Raw genomic sequence first — 17,228 nt, forward strand, 5'->3', positions numbered from 1 at the left:
CGACTGCCAAGTATCCCACCCGACGCGTGGAAGTGAAAACGTTCACCATTCCCGCTGGACATCATTCCATGATCGAAGATCATCTGTTCCAAGGACAGTTACCCAAACGTTTAATCCTTGGTATGGTCAACAATAAAGCCTTCAACGGAGCCTTCGCTGAAAATCCTTTCAACTTTGATCACTTCAACGTGAAGAAAATCGAAGTCAGTCGCGATGGCAAGACCTTGTGTACCCGACGTTTTGAACCTGACTTTACCAACAAAAATTACTTGTGCAAAGTCCTTGTGTAAAAAGTTACAGTTAGGTAAATCAACACTGGTCAGACCGTTTATCCCTTTCCATTTAGAAATTGTATTTCATAACAATAAATGATGTAAAGACTATTACAATTTACTTTTAAAAAGGGTGTTAAACCATATAGTGAAAATAAATGGGATGACATTTTTAATCTGAATATGGATATGATCTGACGTATATACTAAAGTTTTAAAATAACAAGAATCTCAAAATTACGATGGTTTAAATTTCGTGTAAAAATGCCCGGAAACAATGCTGCAATTGTTTTGGGAATGTATGTTATAATAAAGCTATGAAATGAAGTGATCATTTGGATTTAGAATCGAGTAAATAAAAATACAATGTCAAGTACCAAAACTGTTATATTCGGAGATACAAGTCGAGAGGGAATATATGAAGAACCTTTATATTTTGGCTTCCTTTTAACCGAATAATACATCTATATATGTAAAACGAAAGGGGATATGCCTTGATTGGATAGTTTGAAAGCTTTCTTAAAGGACACTATAATGTGGAAAAATATATTGCAATAAAATCTGAAAGGAAAAAAGCATTTATATTGATTTTGGAAACAGTGGGAACCATTATTTCATAGTTATTAAGAATTATGCGTTTAACTCAAATACATGTTTAATAGCATCGTGTTATAGTGTACAGCGTGTCATCTATATGATGTATATTTATAATTGTCAAATAAGAGATTGTGTGCATGTGGGTGTATGTTTATTATAATTTTTTCTCCTGCACTATATTTATTGTATCTAGGCTGTCATTTGTAAGGTGACCTTGCAATGGTTCCCCGACCCAATGGTCAATCTATTTACGGGGACAATTTTTAAAAAAAGAAAATAAAAAGATCTATGCTAAATGACAGTATTGTATCGGATTTTGGCTGTGGTGGTGACGGTGGCTGTTTATGGAGAAACGGGACGGAGACCGGATCGAGTATATAAGACCAACTATTCAGCAAAGAACGATGACGTAGAGCGCACATGTATTCGTGGATGATCGTAGTCCAGCTACTGTCAAGAAGTTCCGAAGGATATACTTATCTGTACCGTGCAGACTGTGCAAAATGACAGCATGCCTATGCTGTCCGAATAAGGTAGTGATTTAGTAATGAAACAGTTTTTAATGTGAAATTTCGTTTCAGTTGTTCAGAAGATGAACATTAAAGTTACATGTGCAAGCCGTCTGCTATTTATGTTGAAGTATATAGTAGTCCTACATGTTAGTCCTACATTAGCACATAAACAAAATCAACATGTGCTATGTCTTACATAGCTACGATGTCATAGCCTCAACTTGATTTGTTGTGGTTGAGGCTACGAACTGATCCCATATCATGTAATGGAGCAAAAAAAATCATCACTAGAGTCGGATAAACAAACAGTGTAGAAATCTACTACATATGTATAATCTTGCTGTGAAAGACGTTTGATTTATTTTGAATTTATTTAGCCCTTCCATGATAAAATAAATTGGCATGGTTACACTAACCTCATCGTGTCCACCATGACAGATAACACAAGACTCTTGCCGTGACCCCTTTTCTACGTAAGGCTTGCCAGACCATTTTTGGATATTCTGCGCTATGTTATTATCAATCAAGTGACGAATAATGGTTTCTTGGTGGAATTTCATAGTTGCTGACAAACCGTATTTCCTTTTAATGCGCAGAATTTTTGACTCAAACCACACCAAATGTTTACTACGATTTGTTTATGTTTCCAAATAAGGCCCCAATTTCCATATATTGCACGCAAACAAACGAGGCTGAGAATGGAAGTAATCATTATTTGAACTAATGTGGCGGACAATCTAAATGAAAATATTGGATAAAAAGGAAAATGAGATTTTACAACTATTTCTTCAATGATTTTTTATACGTCCAGTACTAAATAAGAGGACTACTCAATTTATTGGATTATATCCAAGGAATATGTTCAGATTGTTGATATTAGGCTAAAAGATTTAAATGTGATTCATATTACCATACTGTGCACCACTGATTCGATACAATACTGAACAGACAGTGTGTGTGTGTGTTTTGGATTTTTAATTTAGCTTTAAAAAAAGTCAGTTAAATTGAGACCACTCTGGTGGCGTTATGGCTCAGTGTCCACCTCAGATGCAGAAGGACATGGGTTTGATCCCTGGCAGAGTCATACCAAAGACTTATAAAAATGGTACTAACAGCTTCCTTGCTTGGCACTCAGCATTAAGAGGTTAGTGTTAGGACTGGTCGGTCTGGTGTCGGGATGATGTGACTGGGTGGGACATCATGCTGCATGTCCACAGCATGATGCCCTAGTGCTAGACATCACTATAAACTGCTACACTACAGACATTGTAGTGATCATAATTTTGAATGGGCAGGTACCCATTGACACCTTTTAATCATGTCTCACCCAGTGACATAGTAACAGTGGGCCGACGAGTCCTAACTCTAACCTCTTAAGATGGAGCTCCAAGTGAGTCAGCTGCTACTACCCTTTTTATAAGTCTGATTATGACTTGGCCAGGGTTTGAACCCACGACCTTCTGTATCCAAGGCTGATACTCTAACTAGGCTATCAGAGCAGTTGAGAAAATGTTTATGACTTGTACAAACAGCCTTCATTGACATAAGCACATAGTTCACCATGGTACAGCTATGCATGCATTTGGGGCAAGTACTTAATTGGAAGACAAGGATGAAGATTGGTCTCTGTACATGTAATCAGCTTTGTTCATCTCGAGTTAAGGAAGAATACATTTTTTTGATACTGCAAAGACATAAAATGGAAGCTACTACATTATGGATGAACAGGAAAACTAATAAGTCCATAATAAACAACTAAAGACTCTTCCAGAGGTCATGGCGACATAACAGATTTGATGCAAACAGACCTCCCTGTTTTAGATTGTGTTTAAAGTAATGTGTTACGCTCTTTGTTGATTCGAACAGCATGGGAATATTTTGTGTGTGAATCAATTAGTTCAATTTCGCTATAGTTAATGATGCTAACCTGAAAATTCAGAGCTACAGCAGTAGAATTAAGTCTATATTAGAGGTCACATTTTAAAAATTATTATTTATATTAATACATTGATAAAAAATTATGTAATTTGTAATTATTTATTAAAGTACTGCCTCCACTATGTGTAAGTGACATTTTCATTGATTGAAATTCCCTTACATAACATTAATTGCAGTGTGCTAGGAATGTCGTTTGGAAAGAAAATGTAAAAAAATTGTATGACCTATTTTTAAATTTGATATTTCAACGTGTTGATTAAAATGTCCACGTCCTATCTACTGTTTTTGACAATGAAACAAACGATACATCAAAGTTTTTGTTTCCAATTTTGATCATGATTTTCTTTAAGTTCAACAAATAGGGATTAAGTTTTAGGGTATTTCTGGCTTAAAAAATGGGAGCCACGCCAGACCGTGCATTATAGGTGGGTTTGCGAGTTATCATGGCGAGAGTTATCGAGGGAGTGGTGTGTGTGTGTATATATGTGTATATATATATATATGCACACAGTACATGCATCATTTTTTAGGGGTTGCCCACTTAATACAGTGGACACGGACTGAGGAACAGAGGATTAAGTGCCCACTATGAATAGTGAAGTCCACTCAATCTGGCGAATTTCCCCCAGCCTAGAGGAAATCAACTCCATGAAGTGGAGATCCATTATGGAATTTATTGCAGTTGTTGTGGATTTTATTGCAGTTGTTTAGATTTTTAAAAAGATAGTATATATATAATAATAATAATAATGATAATAATAATGATAATTATTATTATTATTATGACTAGTTGGTACTAAATGAAAATGGTATTTATATGACATACAGTATGGCCACCATCTCGAAAATACTGTTATTGCTACATTATGAATAGATAACCAAATCCACATGGGGTTTTCAGCAGAAGACTAATTATCTAGTTGGCCCTGAATGAAAACAGTGCCATTCTTATCTCATATATGGTCAACATGGCAACCATTTTAAAAATCTTGTCACAACTCATCCTAAATGGAAAGACATGGAGTTTCCACCAAACAGCTTCATATGGTGTCCAGTTGGTGCTGCATGAAAATGATGCCAATCTATTATACATTATGGCCAATTTAATAATGGCCATCCCATCTTGATAATCTTTTGTTGCTCTTTCAAACTACAATAGGGTTTTCATCAATAGACTTCTGATGTTTCAGAATTGGTCCTAAATGAAAATTGTGCTCCACAGGCATCCAATATGGCTGCCACATGGAACATATTGAAGATCTTCTACTAATTCTCCTGAAAGGATGGTAATATTGGCACTGAGTTTTCACCAAAAGTCTTTTAATGGTAATATGTTTCTCCTAAGAAAAGAGTGTTAATATTGCTTCGAAAATCGCTGCTACTGCAGCTAATTTGAAATTCTTGTCATACAAGACTATCGAAGATTGTTACAACACTCACGATGTAAAAAGTAGAAATGGTCATACAGTATAGTGTCAGCCCCCTTTCAGGGACTGTTGTTGTTTTAGTGTAGTTTACTTGAAAGAGAATGACTCAAATATTAGTATAAAATGTTATTTCCAGAATTGTTTTGCATCATGTTTCCTTTCTGGGTTAGTGTTCCAAACTGTATGCTTGACTCTAATTAAAAAAACCTTCATCACTTTCCGGCTCACATATTAATACCTTTATTGTTTAATAGATGTTACTTAAGCATCATTGACACACATTAATAATGTAGGGTAATGGACACACAGGGCTTAACACTCATAGACACACATTACCAATATAAAGTAATTGACACAAAGCTTTACACATTGACACTTATTATGTCAAGAATTGACACTCAAAGATTTGTACTCATTGACACATTATATCAATGTAAAGTAACTGACATATAAATAACTTGACACATATTAATTATGTCAAGTAATTGACACTCAAAGATTTACACTCATTGACACACATTACCAATATGAAGTAATTGACATACAAAGCTTTATTCTCATTGACAAACATTAACTACATGTATGTCAAATAAATAGGAAGACTTTACACTCACTAGCACACATTAGCTATATCAAGTTATTGGCAAGGCTTTATACCCACTGGCACACATTAATAATATCTAGAATGGACCCTGCATTAATAGCTGCAGCAGAATGCATTGTGTAATTATTTCATGTTTTTAAATTTGTATATTGATACAAAAAATCTGAACTAGTTAATGTGCAATACTGTGACTTTTGATTTGTTCTTTATAATTTAACATATAAGCAAACACTTCTAGCATGCACTAATTTATATTTCAGAGAAAAGAAATTTAGTATGTACCATGACAATAAGGGTGAGTACCGATGACTAACCTAGACTGACTTTCCAAGAAGTTAGAATTGTTACTGTGTCCTCAGTGACACCATGGGGAATGTACAGGTCCAAGATCTCAGTCCAGTGCGAGCTGATGAAAGAAAGGAGCTGAACCTGAGTCGCAAAATGACATACAAGCAGTATTGCAAGGTAGTCCCAAACATGTTTCTTTTAGGTTTTGGGGGTCCCAGGTGGTTGAGTGGTCTAAGCCTTTGAAGATCACTCACAAGTCACAAATGTCCATGTGGATTTGCATCACAGCCCAACCAATGGGATGTGTGTGTGTGTGTGTGCGTGTGGTAAAGCTTGCCAGTAGATTCTTGTAGGTCATTAGTTCTTTCTGGGGTCTACCCAGGTTTTTCCTGTACCAAATATACTGACTGCCATTTATAGTCTACTATTGTGTGCTGTAAAAATGACATTAAATCTCAAATGCCCAACAAAAACCAAACATTCTTTCAGATTATTTTATGGTTAAATGTTTGGTTGATTTTAATTAAATCGTGTTTACGATGGTCTCTTACTGTAATTAGCCATGCTATTTAATATTGCAAGAAACTATTGTTGTGGTGTGGCTACCATTAGCGTATGTCATGCTCACAGTATTACAATTTGTCTAATTGAAAATGCTCCATGACTGTTTCTTCTCCGCAGTGTGTATGATAATATGACTAGGTATTCGATAAGTGTTTAATATTTTGTTTTTTGATACATTTTTATTAAAGTATTGATTCAATTTTAGATTATAATACATTTTTTTTAAAAAGATTAATTTTAGGTTATTATACATTTTTATTAAGAGATCACTCTATCAAACTTAAAATATGTTTACATGATCTTGACATCTCCATTGCTTTTTTTATTCAAATTGCTTTACAGTTATTTACCATTATATTTTCTGAAGGTTACAATAGCTACCATTCCTTGTGGATAATTTCATTTATTATGCATCTAATTTCCAGGAAGTTTTCCCTGTACAATATTAAAATAAAATCTGCTCCTTATTCTACAGCATGGGAGAGGGGAATATGACAAAGATTGCCTGACGGAGCTCCCATGGAGTATCCGTGATTCAATTTCTCTATATGAGAGAATGAATGCATCTTTCAACAGGCTGTCTGAACTTCCTCCAGAGCTACCTCTGCGCCTTCCTCACCTGAACTATCTGGATCTCAGCCATAATCAACTAACTGCACTCCCCGAGAGTTTTGGACTACTCTTCCATATCCAAACTCTTCTGTTGTGCAATAACAAAATCAAAAGTCTCCCTGATTCCTTTGTGCATCTAGTCAAGCTAGAAAAGGTGGATTTGTCAAGTAATTTATTGGAGTCACTACCAGCAGACATTGGGAAAATGGAGGCACTGTCCAAACTGAATGTCTCACACAATAAATTAAAAGTCCTTCCTGTTTCCTTGGGAGGATGTAGGACATTAACAATATTGCTAGCCTGTGATAATAGACTGCAGGATCCACCACAAAGTGTGGCTAACACAGGGTCAGATACTGTAATAGAATACCTGAAAAAAAGCCATAGACTGGGTGGGTACACTGTTGAGCTAACTTCTGCATCATTATTGAATGTTTTTCCACGTGTGCGAGGAAATCAACTTCAGACATCAGTCCCCAACCCACACTCAGCACAGGTGCAATACATCCAAAGTCAGACCCATACCATGAACACGGCCAGCCGAATCAAGACCCCACTACTCCCACCACCTGGGGCCACACTGCTGGAGGCTGATGAATTGACAGACAGGATCCTAGGTAAACATTTTTTTATGTGGGTTTTTTTGTTGAAATATTTTTTATGTTACAAAATGTAGAATATTATTCCAACCATCTGCCTAGAAGTCATATAAATATATAACTGCATCATATATTTTATAATGTACAAGATTTATTGTAGCTGCATATCATTAAGATGACAGTACTGTTAATCACTGTTCATATATTTACTTCTCTATTTCGAAATAAACAAGATGGATAATCAATGGTTTGTTGGTTGGATGGATTTTCATTTGTTTGCATTGCATTATTGGCTATATCATGCCAGGGAAATGGGGGCTAAGTTCCTTTCCCACTGACACACTGGGTAGTTATTGGACCTGCAGCCCTAAGATTACAAGTATGTCACGAACACCTGAGTTCCATGGGTCTCTGAAAGATAAGCATTGGTATTTGTGAAATAGCAAAAAAAACAATGCTGCAACTTGCATGGTTATCATTATTACTCAACCACTATGACACGTAAGAGTTATGTCTATAGTGCTTGGCAGTCAGTCTAGTGGCAAAATTGAAAAACGTATAGAATCTTTTTACTTCGTCTTATTACGTGCTATAAGGTCATGAACTTCGTCTTATTACATGCTATAAGGTCATGAACTTCGTCTTATTACATGCTATAAGGTCATGAACTTCGTCTTATTACGTGCTATAAGGTCATGAACTTCGTCTTATTACATGCTATAAGGTCATGAACTTCGTCTTATTACATGCTATAAGGTCATGAACTTCGTCTTATTACATGCTATAAGGTCATGAACTTCGTCTTATTACATGCTATAAGGTCATGAACTTCGTCTTATTACGTGCTATAAGGTCATGAACTTCGTCTTATTACGTGCTATAAGGTCATGAACTTTTGATATGGTCCTGCATCTGCAATACATTGTCGGTCAGCATTTATTATTTTAAACTTCACAAAAACAACTGGACCAGTTTAAACAAACTTTTGTAAGGAGCATTCTGGCAAATATGTGGATCATATTCATCTTACTACTGTAAAAATTATGGGTCTCATAAGAGTTCTATATTTAAAAAAATTCCTTAGGATTCATGTATTGAAATACTTTCAACCTTTTTATTTGGCCCACTTTCTGTTCAGTTCTGTGTAACATGACAAAGTTCTATATTTTAAAAAAATCCTTACGGTAATGTATTGAAATACTTTCAACCTTCTTTTTATTTGGCCCACTTTCTGTTCAGTTCTGTGTAACATGACAAAGTTCTATCTTTTAAAAACATTTCTTTAGAGTAATGTATTGAAATAATAATAATAATAATAATGAGGACTTTCTATAGCGCCTAATCTTTAGAAGCTCTAAGTGCTTTACAATATTAGACAACACCTATAAGATAAGAAACATAATAATATTATTACAAAAACAGTAGCTTCTCGTGGGTCGGTGGTTCTTTCTGGGGTTTTCCTGGGTTCTTCCTCCACCATTAATACTGGCCGCCATGTATAGCCTATCGTGTGCTGAAAATGGCGTTAAACCCTACAACAACAACAACAACAAAAACAAACAACATGAAATTAGAAAAACATTAAAAAATAAAAAACCTGCTGAGAATATTTCAGGTAGGAAACATTATTAGGTCTTTAAGTTTGTTCTTGCAGTCGAAATAAGTGAGTTTTGAAAGTCCTCTTGAATGTGATCACTGTGTCTTTGTGTCTAAGTTCAGTGGGCAATTCATTCCACGTTGCTGGGCCCTGGTTTGCAAAAGAATGCTGTCCATATGACTTTTGTTTTCGTTGTGGGAATAATGAGTATACGATTGTCAGAAGAGGAGCTTAAGTATCTTGCTGGTGTGTACACATGGGTGAGGTCAGATAGGTATGTTGGACTAGAGTCCGACAGTGAAATGTAGCACAGAGAAGAAAAATTGTGTTTGATTTGATTCTGGATTGAATGGATAGCCAGTGTAGGGTACAGAGCAGCGGGGAGGTGTGCTCTGATCATGGCACTTTAAGTATGATCCGAGCAGCTGTGTTTTGAAGTGTCTGGAGTAGATATTGAGATGAACCAGACAGAATCGAGTTACAATAGTCCAGTCTTGAAAGTTCTAATGAACACAAAAGTGTTTTAGTGGCATCAGCTGAAAGATATTTGCAAATTGAGCTGATGCGTCTCAGCTCAAGATATGCAGCTTTGCATATGTTCATGACATGTTGGTGCAATGTGAGAGTACTGTCCAGAGTAACACCTAGGTTTCATACTGATTGTGTGAATTTAATGTTGGCGTTGCTGATATTTATTGTTTGAGGTAAAGGATGTGAATGAGAAAGTCTTTGTGTTGTGATCAGAATGGCCTCAGTTTTATCATCATTCATCTGCAGCTTGTTACATGTCATCCATGATTTCACATCAGAAATGCAACTCTCTACACCTTGGATGGTAGCATCAACTTTAGTTGGGTGGCTAGATTTGTATATTTGGGTGTCATCAGCGTACAATTGGTAAGACACTGGATGATGATCTATGACACTTGAGAGCGACTGAGTGTGCAGAATGAAGAGAACAGGTCCAAGAACAGACCCCTGTGGAACACCACAACATAGATCAACTGGGCTGGAGTGTATTCCATTTGGAGATACAATTTGTGTCCTGTTGACCAAGTAGGACTTGAACCACAGTAAGGCTGTATCATGAATGCCAAATACATGCTGGAGATGGTGAAGTAATATATCATGGTCTCTTGTGTCAAATGCTGCAGACAAATCAAGGAGGGTGAGGACTGTAATCTTTCTGCTATCCAACGCAGAGAGAATGTCATTAACTACTTTTAGAAGAGTAGTTTCAGTACTGTGGCAAGGGTGATATGCAGAATGTATGTTGCTAAAAAGACTGTTTGAATTTAGATGAGATAGAAGCTGGGATAGAACATCCTTTTCTAAGATTTTTGAAATGAATGGGAGATTAGAAACTGGGCAGTAGTTCTTTAAATTGTTATGGTCTAGTGTTGATTTCTTCAGCAGAGGCTTTACAATGGCAGTTTTGAAAAATGATGGGAATTCCCCAGATGAGAGAAAGGTATTAATAACATCAGTTAGTGAAGGCAATACTGGATCTAAGCTCTCAAGCAGCAGTGATGTTGGAATTGGATCAAGTTCACATGACTTTGGTGCACTCTTCATCAGGATTGTACGTACAAAATCCATAGAGACAGGTTCAAATGCTGCTAATGGTTGCCGCTCAAGTTCTGTATCCCAACTGTATGGTGATGACGAGTCAGTTGAAATTGTGGTGTCAAGCTTATCTCTAATGGTTTGTACTTTGTCACGGAAGAAATTTGCAAACATGTCCGGAAGGTCGACTGGAGAGAAGGTAGTTGGAAGTGGTGTTGATTTATTCCTTGACATTAGCTTGTTAGTAATCTCGAAGAGCTCTTTGCAGCTGAACTTTCCATGATCTTAGTAGTGTATGGGGCTGATTTCGCTGCATGGACTATATTTGTGACATTCTTCTTAGTGGCTTCATAGATTTGCTTATGAATAGTGAGTCTGGTGGAAAGCCAGAGCATCTCAGCTTTACGGTGGTCTCTTTTAGCAGTGCGAAGCTGGTCCCTAACACTGCTATACCATGGAGAACACTTTTGAATTGATACTCTGCACTTGGTAGCTGGGGCATGTTTTTCAAGTAATGAACGCAGACAGTTATCGAGTTGTTCTACGGTAGGAGGAAAGCACGTTGTTAGGTTAGCTTGGATGTCGTGCATTAATTTGGTTCTATTTATAATATGGAAGTTTTTCTTAGTGGCAGATAAAGGTGGATGGTTAGGGACTGATACGTCAAGATGGCATATAATGCAAAGGTGATCTGATGCAAGGTCATGGGATACCAGGGAGGACCGTAGAATGTTATCATCAGGTCTATGAAGAATCCAGTCTAAATTGTGACCATGTTTATGGGCGGGTTGGTTAACTGACTGTTTTAGGTTGAAAACAATAATGGAATCTATGAGTTTTGATGTATTTGAGTTTCCGGGACAGTCAAAGTGAAAGTTGAAATCTCCAAGAATAATCAGGTTGCCACCTATCGAATTTCCAAAGTCCAGGAGATTTGGAAACTGCTCCAAAAAGAGAGAGTCAGCCAGCTTGTTTTTTCTACTAGGAGGAGGGTGGTTTAGGCAGAAAAAATGGACTGACCTTTGCTCCAGTGTGAGTGTGGTTCGGACTAGTTCAAACGATGTGTGGTCGAAATTGAATGTTGTGGTATAGTTAAGATGTTTTATCATGGAGTTCTTTTTGATGACAGCAGTTCCACATCCGTGAGAATTATGGGGGAACGACTTGATAGAGTAACCAGTGGGTGTTAGATCTGCACACTTGGGCTCATCACCTCATGTTTTTAGCCATGTTTCTGTCGTGAAAAATATGTCAACATTTTGGTCATTGATAAAATTAACTATTTCTGTGTGCTTTTCCAGTGGTCCTACTGACTGGACATTGAATAATGCAATGCGCAGAGGTATTTCTTGGATAGTTGACACAAAGGTTGACGAATTAATTGGGATTTGAATTAGGTTATGTAAATTAATGGTCAAAATACTTTCAACCTTCTTTTTATTTGGCCCACTTTCTGTTCAGTTCTGTGTAACATGACAAATTTTATTATCTTGAAATCAGGAATAATTTATATGCATACTAAAATACACAAATAATCATTCTGATTTCAATTCATCTAAGTCATATTTTTGATACAGCTGAACAGAAATTATCATGCATTTTTATGAAATGAATGTTTTTCTTGTTTGAATTGAAAAAATGATCAATTTGTGTTACATAGTACCCTAGCAACTACGGGTACTTCATACCAGCAATGATTGAAAAAGTTGTTTCAAGGTCGAAAATTTCACTGGTAAAATTGCCAACCAACCAGTATCATTTATGCATGGTTTATCATATGCTTAAAGTAGGGAGATTCATGTAAACAAATACTTTTGAGGAAGAAAATGAAATGAATGTGTTTCTGACTTTTATAACAGACTTCACCATGACAGTAGTGTAATTCCTAGTCTGAACTTATTCTGAACCTTCCCATTCCATAGCAGATTTAAAAAACCTTACATCGAGATATACCAGCATGAAATTGATAGGAATATGATTTATTTTCTCAGAAATGGTGATTATAATAGTTATTATGTCTTTAATCTGAGGACAGATGAAATGAAACTATAGTGTTGATGAAATTTGACTTGGTACTTACCGTCTGCATTGCTGGCCTGATGACTAAATAAATCTCACATCCAACATGTCCAAAACAACAATGGACAATAGTCATTTGATATCAACAGTAACCCCCTTTCCAGTGTTGTAAAAAAAAATTAAAAAAATTCTGATAATGTTTGTAAAAAGAACTGAAACATACTTAATTCTCAGCATGTTTATTCAGAGAACAATGGGCAGAAACCTGTCACTGTTGCAGTAACCTTCAGAAAACCTAAATCCATCAAAGAGATAAGTTAACTCTTAATTTGGTGCTGTGTTGTTGTTAGTCGCTTAGCAAAGTTATTCTGCTTGCAAAGAAGAGCTTGCAGACTCATCATAGATAATGCAGAAAACAATGCAATGAATGATATTAAAGTAAACCAGTATTTTTGTGAAAGGCTAGGTTTATGCACAAAGTTTCAAACAATATGGCCCCATTATATCTTAATGAACTATTTCTTGCTCGAAAACAAAGCAGCATCCACAGTTTAAGATCAATTTAATCTAACCACCTTTCCAGATATCTGCTTTTTCATTTGGTTATTAAGCAGATGTTAGCCAGGTTAATGATCTCAGCTCCACTTGGGCCTCTTTATCATAGTGTTATTTAATGAAACTTAAGAATCCTAGTATGATACTTCCACATCTCTTTTTTTTTCTTAAAACAAGCAGCACTTGTCAAATTCATCACATAATGTATGCATCTTATTGCTATTTTGCTCATTCTTATTGATGACATTCTGATTATGTGTATGCAGGTCTAATTTATGGTGCGGCCATTGGAGATGCTATAGGTCTGGCTACACGCTGTATGAACCCTGATGAATGCAGCTTTTACTACTCCAAAGACAAGATAAAGTATTCAGATATTCTACAGGATCAATGTCGAGTACGCTGGCAGCAGGGGGACTGGACATCTAACTTTGATATGATGGTAAAGTAGAGGTTTAATTAATGTCGCTGTTAAAGTTGGACTAAATATGTTACCTCTTTTGCTATCCCATGACATTGGAGCTAAGAAAATGTGTGTGTTTTCTATGATGGGATATATTTAATTATGTATTTACGTAGCAAAGAGATATGGTTCATCATTAGCAAACCACATCATATCTTCTGCATGTAAATGTTTCTTCTTGACTTGTACTAAGTCTTCAAAACATGCTGTGATTATACATAATGTTCTAATGAAAATATAAATGCATCAAAACCATCTGGACACACAAGGGTTTATACATGTGATACATGTGAATGATGTGAAAAACAGTACTGTGCTATGCATTTAACTTACTAAAACATAATGGAAATTAAATCTTGCATGTGGAAATTGATGACCAGTACAAAATGCAAAAGATTGACAATATATTACTAACTTTAGAATTTATTAATTTAGAGGACACTTTACAGATATACACTTACTCTCTAGAATTGAAGAATAATAAAATAACACAGAACACCAGTAAATTTAAAAGGTACTTTTACCAGTTAATACATACTGTACATGACAGGAGTGAAAGGGATTTGTGTATATACAGTGGATCACATCAGTTAATACATACTGTACATGACAGAAGTGAAAGGGATTTGTGTATATACAGTGGATCACATCAGTTAAAACATACTGTACATGACGGGAGTGAAAGGGATTTGTGTGTATACAGTGGATCACAGCAGTAACTTGTAGATGCAGACTTTCCAGCTCTCAGTAGTTCATTGGAAGGTTTGAAGGTGATCAAGTTTTGTGTTCATCTTTACACTCAGCAGAAGATTGATGATCATTCTATTGGTGTTCATACTTTTGCAAAGGTCTTGTTGAATATTTCAGGGTGATAAATGATCTTTCTTTATCTGCAGTGTTATGAGGGAATGTCAAACATAACAATGATCAGATTAGTTAACATGTTAGATCTTGGCATTCATAATAATAACATGCATTTACCACATTAGTTATCATTTCAGTACTTGATATTCGTAATGATAACATGTGATGTTTGTTAGGATTCTGTGGTCACAAACTAAGCAACAGGAAAAGCAAAATCATCAAGTTTTGTAAAACTTAACAAACATCTTTATTATTGAAAGTTATGATTGAAAAATATGAGAGGAACAACTGTCTTATGAAGTGAATCCAACCTAGTCCTTATAAAGGTCTATGAAAGTCCTAAATGTCTGAAAAGTTCCAAATAAATTTCAGTACCAGAAATGTACTGGTCCTTCAAGAACCATGATGTTGTCAAGATGGCACTATCCAGAATTCCTTTGAGTAATTACTAACAGTTCCACTGTGACTCCAAAAATCGGAATCGATCTGATCACTTAATTTTCCCCTTATATACACCATATATTGCATCTGTACTTCACAATAGACACTATTGATTTTGCATCGAATTAAGCATATTCACATGAACTGGTGCAACCATTGGGAAGCTACAGAATTCTCAAAACATTGATATCTCATCAGTCTCTGAGAAACTATGCCATACGCACCATTTAAGTCTTATTACAGTAGTTCCCCTCTTGAACGGCCCCCCTGACCAGTGGCCACCCGCTTCTTATGGCCAGAATCATTTGGCACCGATGAGTTTGTATTCAAAAGTACCCCTCAAGAATGGCCACCCCTCTAACGCGGCCAGCATATTAGTACAAAAATGGAAAATGTTCCCCCCAGGAGCGGCCACTTTTCTCAAATGTATTCAGAACCAACAATTAATTCATATCGTGGCATAAGGTGAGTAATCAGATTATCATTGATACGTCTCCCAATGTCAAGTTTCCGTTACTGAAAGAAGTGTTGACTAAAGTACATGTAACACTAAGATTAATATTGTATCATTGTCCATAAAAGCAGACGTTTACAGTAAATGGGCTCAACAATGTTATGATAGAGTTTTGGGCTTCATACATCTGTCGAGTTCTTCTCTTTGATGATTACAACCAGACATAATTGTCAAGATCATAACAGGGTCAGCATAGGCTAAAAATAGATTTTGTGCATTAACATTCGCACAGAGAAATTAACCTTGAACAGATCAGGGTACCAGACAAAGACTAGAAGATTATGTGACAACACATTTATTGCTTCCTTTACAAAGAATGAATTTCATCCACTCGACAAAAGTTTTGACTGCATACTTAAGTCACATACAGTTAGCAATGTCAGAATAAATCATTACCAAACATTAACATGTCATCACATAAACGGAGACATATTATTTTACAAGAAAGTTGGTTATTCTACTCGACGAAATCAGGTGCAGTGGAGAGGGGGGACTTGCCGAACAATTTTATGTAGAAAAGACTCGAATAAAACAAATTTTTATTGAAAGGACTTGAACAAACATCACAACCATTAAAGAGGTTACTCAGCAGCAGTGGGAAAATGGAAAGAGAATTATGTAAGTACCAAGATTAAATAATGTTTCTCTCTGGGGGTTTTCCGGGGTTCTTCCTCCACCATTAATACTGGCCACCATGTATAGCCTATCGTGTGCTAAAAAAATGGCGTTGAACTCTACAACAACAACAACAAACAGGAGTCACCAAATCACCAGACCATGTGATTGTTCTGATTTGGCAGTTTCTATGCTGGTGTGACAATCTCCATGTCATACAAATCAGACACATTTCTGGCAGACTCCGTGTCTGCAACAGGTCAAGTCTTGCAGATGGAATGGTCTCCATCAATTGTTCTTTACTCAGATTTGTGCACTTTGGGGGATGATCCTTTGCAACAAGTCTCTCCAGTTCCAGACCCAGAAGTTTGGGTTGTGGATGCTCTGTCATTCACTTGGGAGGGGTTGTAGGCATTTATCTACCCCCCCCCCCCCCAACTGTCTTAGTACAGAAAATAGTCCAGAAGTTATAGGGTCAGAAATGCAAGATGATTCTGATAGCCTTTCTCAGATGGGACAAGTCCTGGGTTACGAGTCTACTTGATCTAGTGATAGATCTGCTCAGGTAGAGTTCAACCAGCTTGAATCTTTTCAAGCCACCAGTCATGGGTGTTCCATCTTCTTCTTTATGCTTCCCTCTTGTCTTGATAGCCTTACGAGACAAACAAATTAAACCATCATTTGTGGAGAGAATCCCAAGAGTAAGAAGGCCCTTCACTCTGAAGGCTTATGAGGGACAGTGGCGTGTTTTCAGGAACTGGTGTCGTACCAACAGCAACATAATTACCTTAATCTCTCAACTGGCAGACTTCTTTCTCTGGCTGTTCAAAGAGAAACAGCCGGCCCCAATTACTATCAAAGGCTACTGCACCATGATACAGGACACATTCTGGCATCATGATAGATGTGATATTGGGCATGATAAAGATCTGTCGGATCTTTTAGCCAATTATGATCTCAGTCAGACAGAATCTTTCATTTTGTTTCAGGTGCCCCAGGGTTCCGAGTGGTCTAAAGTGCTCTCTGTCACTGATCACTGCCATCTCACCTCTGTCTGTGTAGGTTCGAGTCTTGGGCTTAGCCAGTGTGGATATGTGAGAAAGCTTGCCAGTAGCTTCTCATGGGTCAGTGGTTCTTTCTGGGGTTTGCCCAGGTTCTTCCTCCACCATTAATACAGGCTG

At 36.6% G+C, this 17,228-nt stretch overlaps 1 protein-coding gene across 4 annotated transcripts in view; it reads left to right on the plus strand.

The window, feature by feature from the left end:
* The first annotated feature begins 1,268 nt into the window (after positions 1-1,268).
* Positions 1,269-17,228, plus strand: part of LOC149788612 (uncharacterized) — a 57,493-nt gene continuing 41,533 nt past the window's right edge. For 2 of the 4 annotated variants that reach the window (XM_089974682.1, XM_089974686.1), the window contains exons 1-4: positions 1,282-1,402; positions 5,611-5,815; positions 6,678-7,431; positions 13,417-13,592. In XM_089974682.1, the coding sequence (XP_089830808.1) occupies positions 5,717-5,815; positions 6,678-7,431; positions 13,417-13,592 (1,029 nt within the window). In that variant the 5' untranslated portion in view covers positions 1,282-1,402; positions 5,611-5,716. Of the gene's footprint in view, positions 1,403-4,509; positions 4,646-5,610; positions 5,816-6,677; positions 7,432-13,416; positions 13,593-17,228 lie in introns of all 4 variants that reach the window. The other 2 variants (XM_089974683.1, XM_089974684.1) reach the window with 2 other exon arrangements.

The sequence above is a fragment of the Sinohyriopsis cumingii genome, chromosome 11 (assembly GCF_028554795.1).
Source record: "Sinohyriopsis cumingii isolate HCF-2022 chromosome 11, ASM2855479v2, whole genome shotgun sequence".
Lineage (NCBI taxonomy): Eukaryota > Metazoa > Mollusca > Bivalvia > Unionida > Unionidae > Sinohyriopsis > Sinohyriopsis cumingii.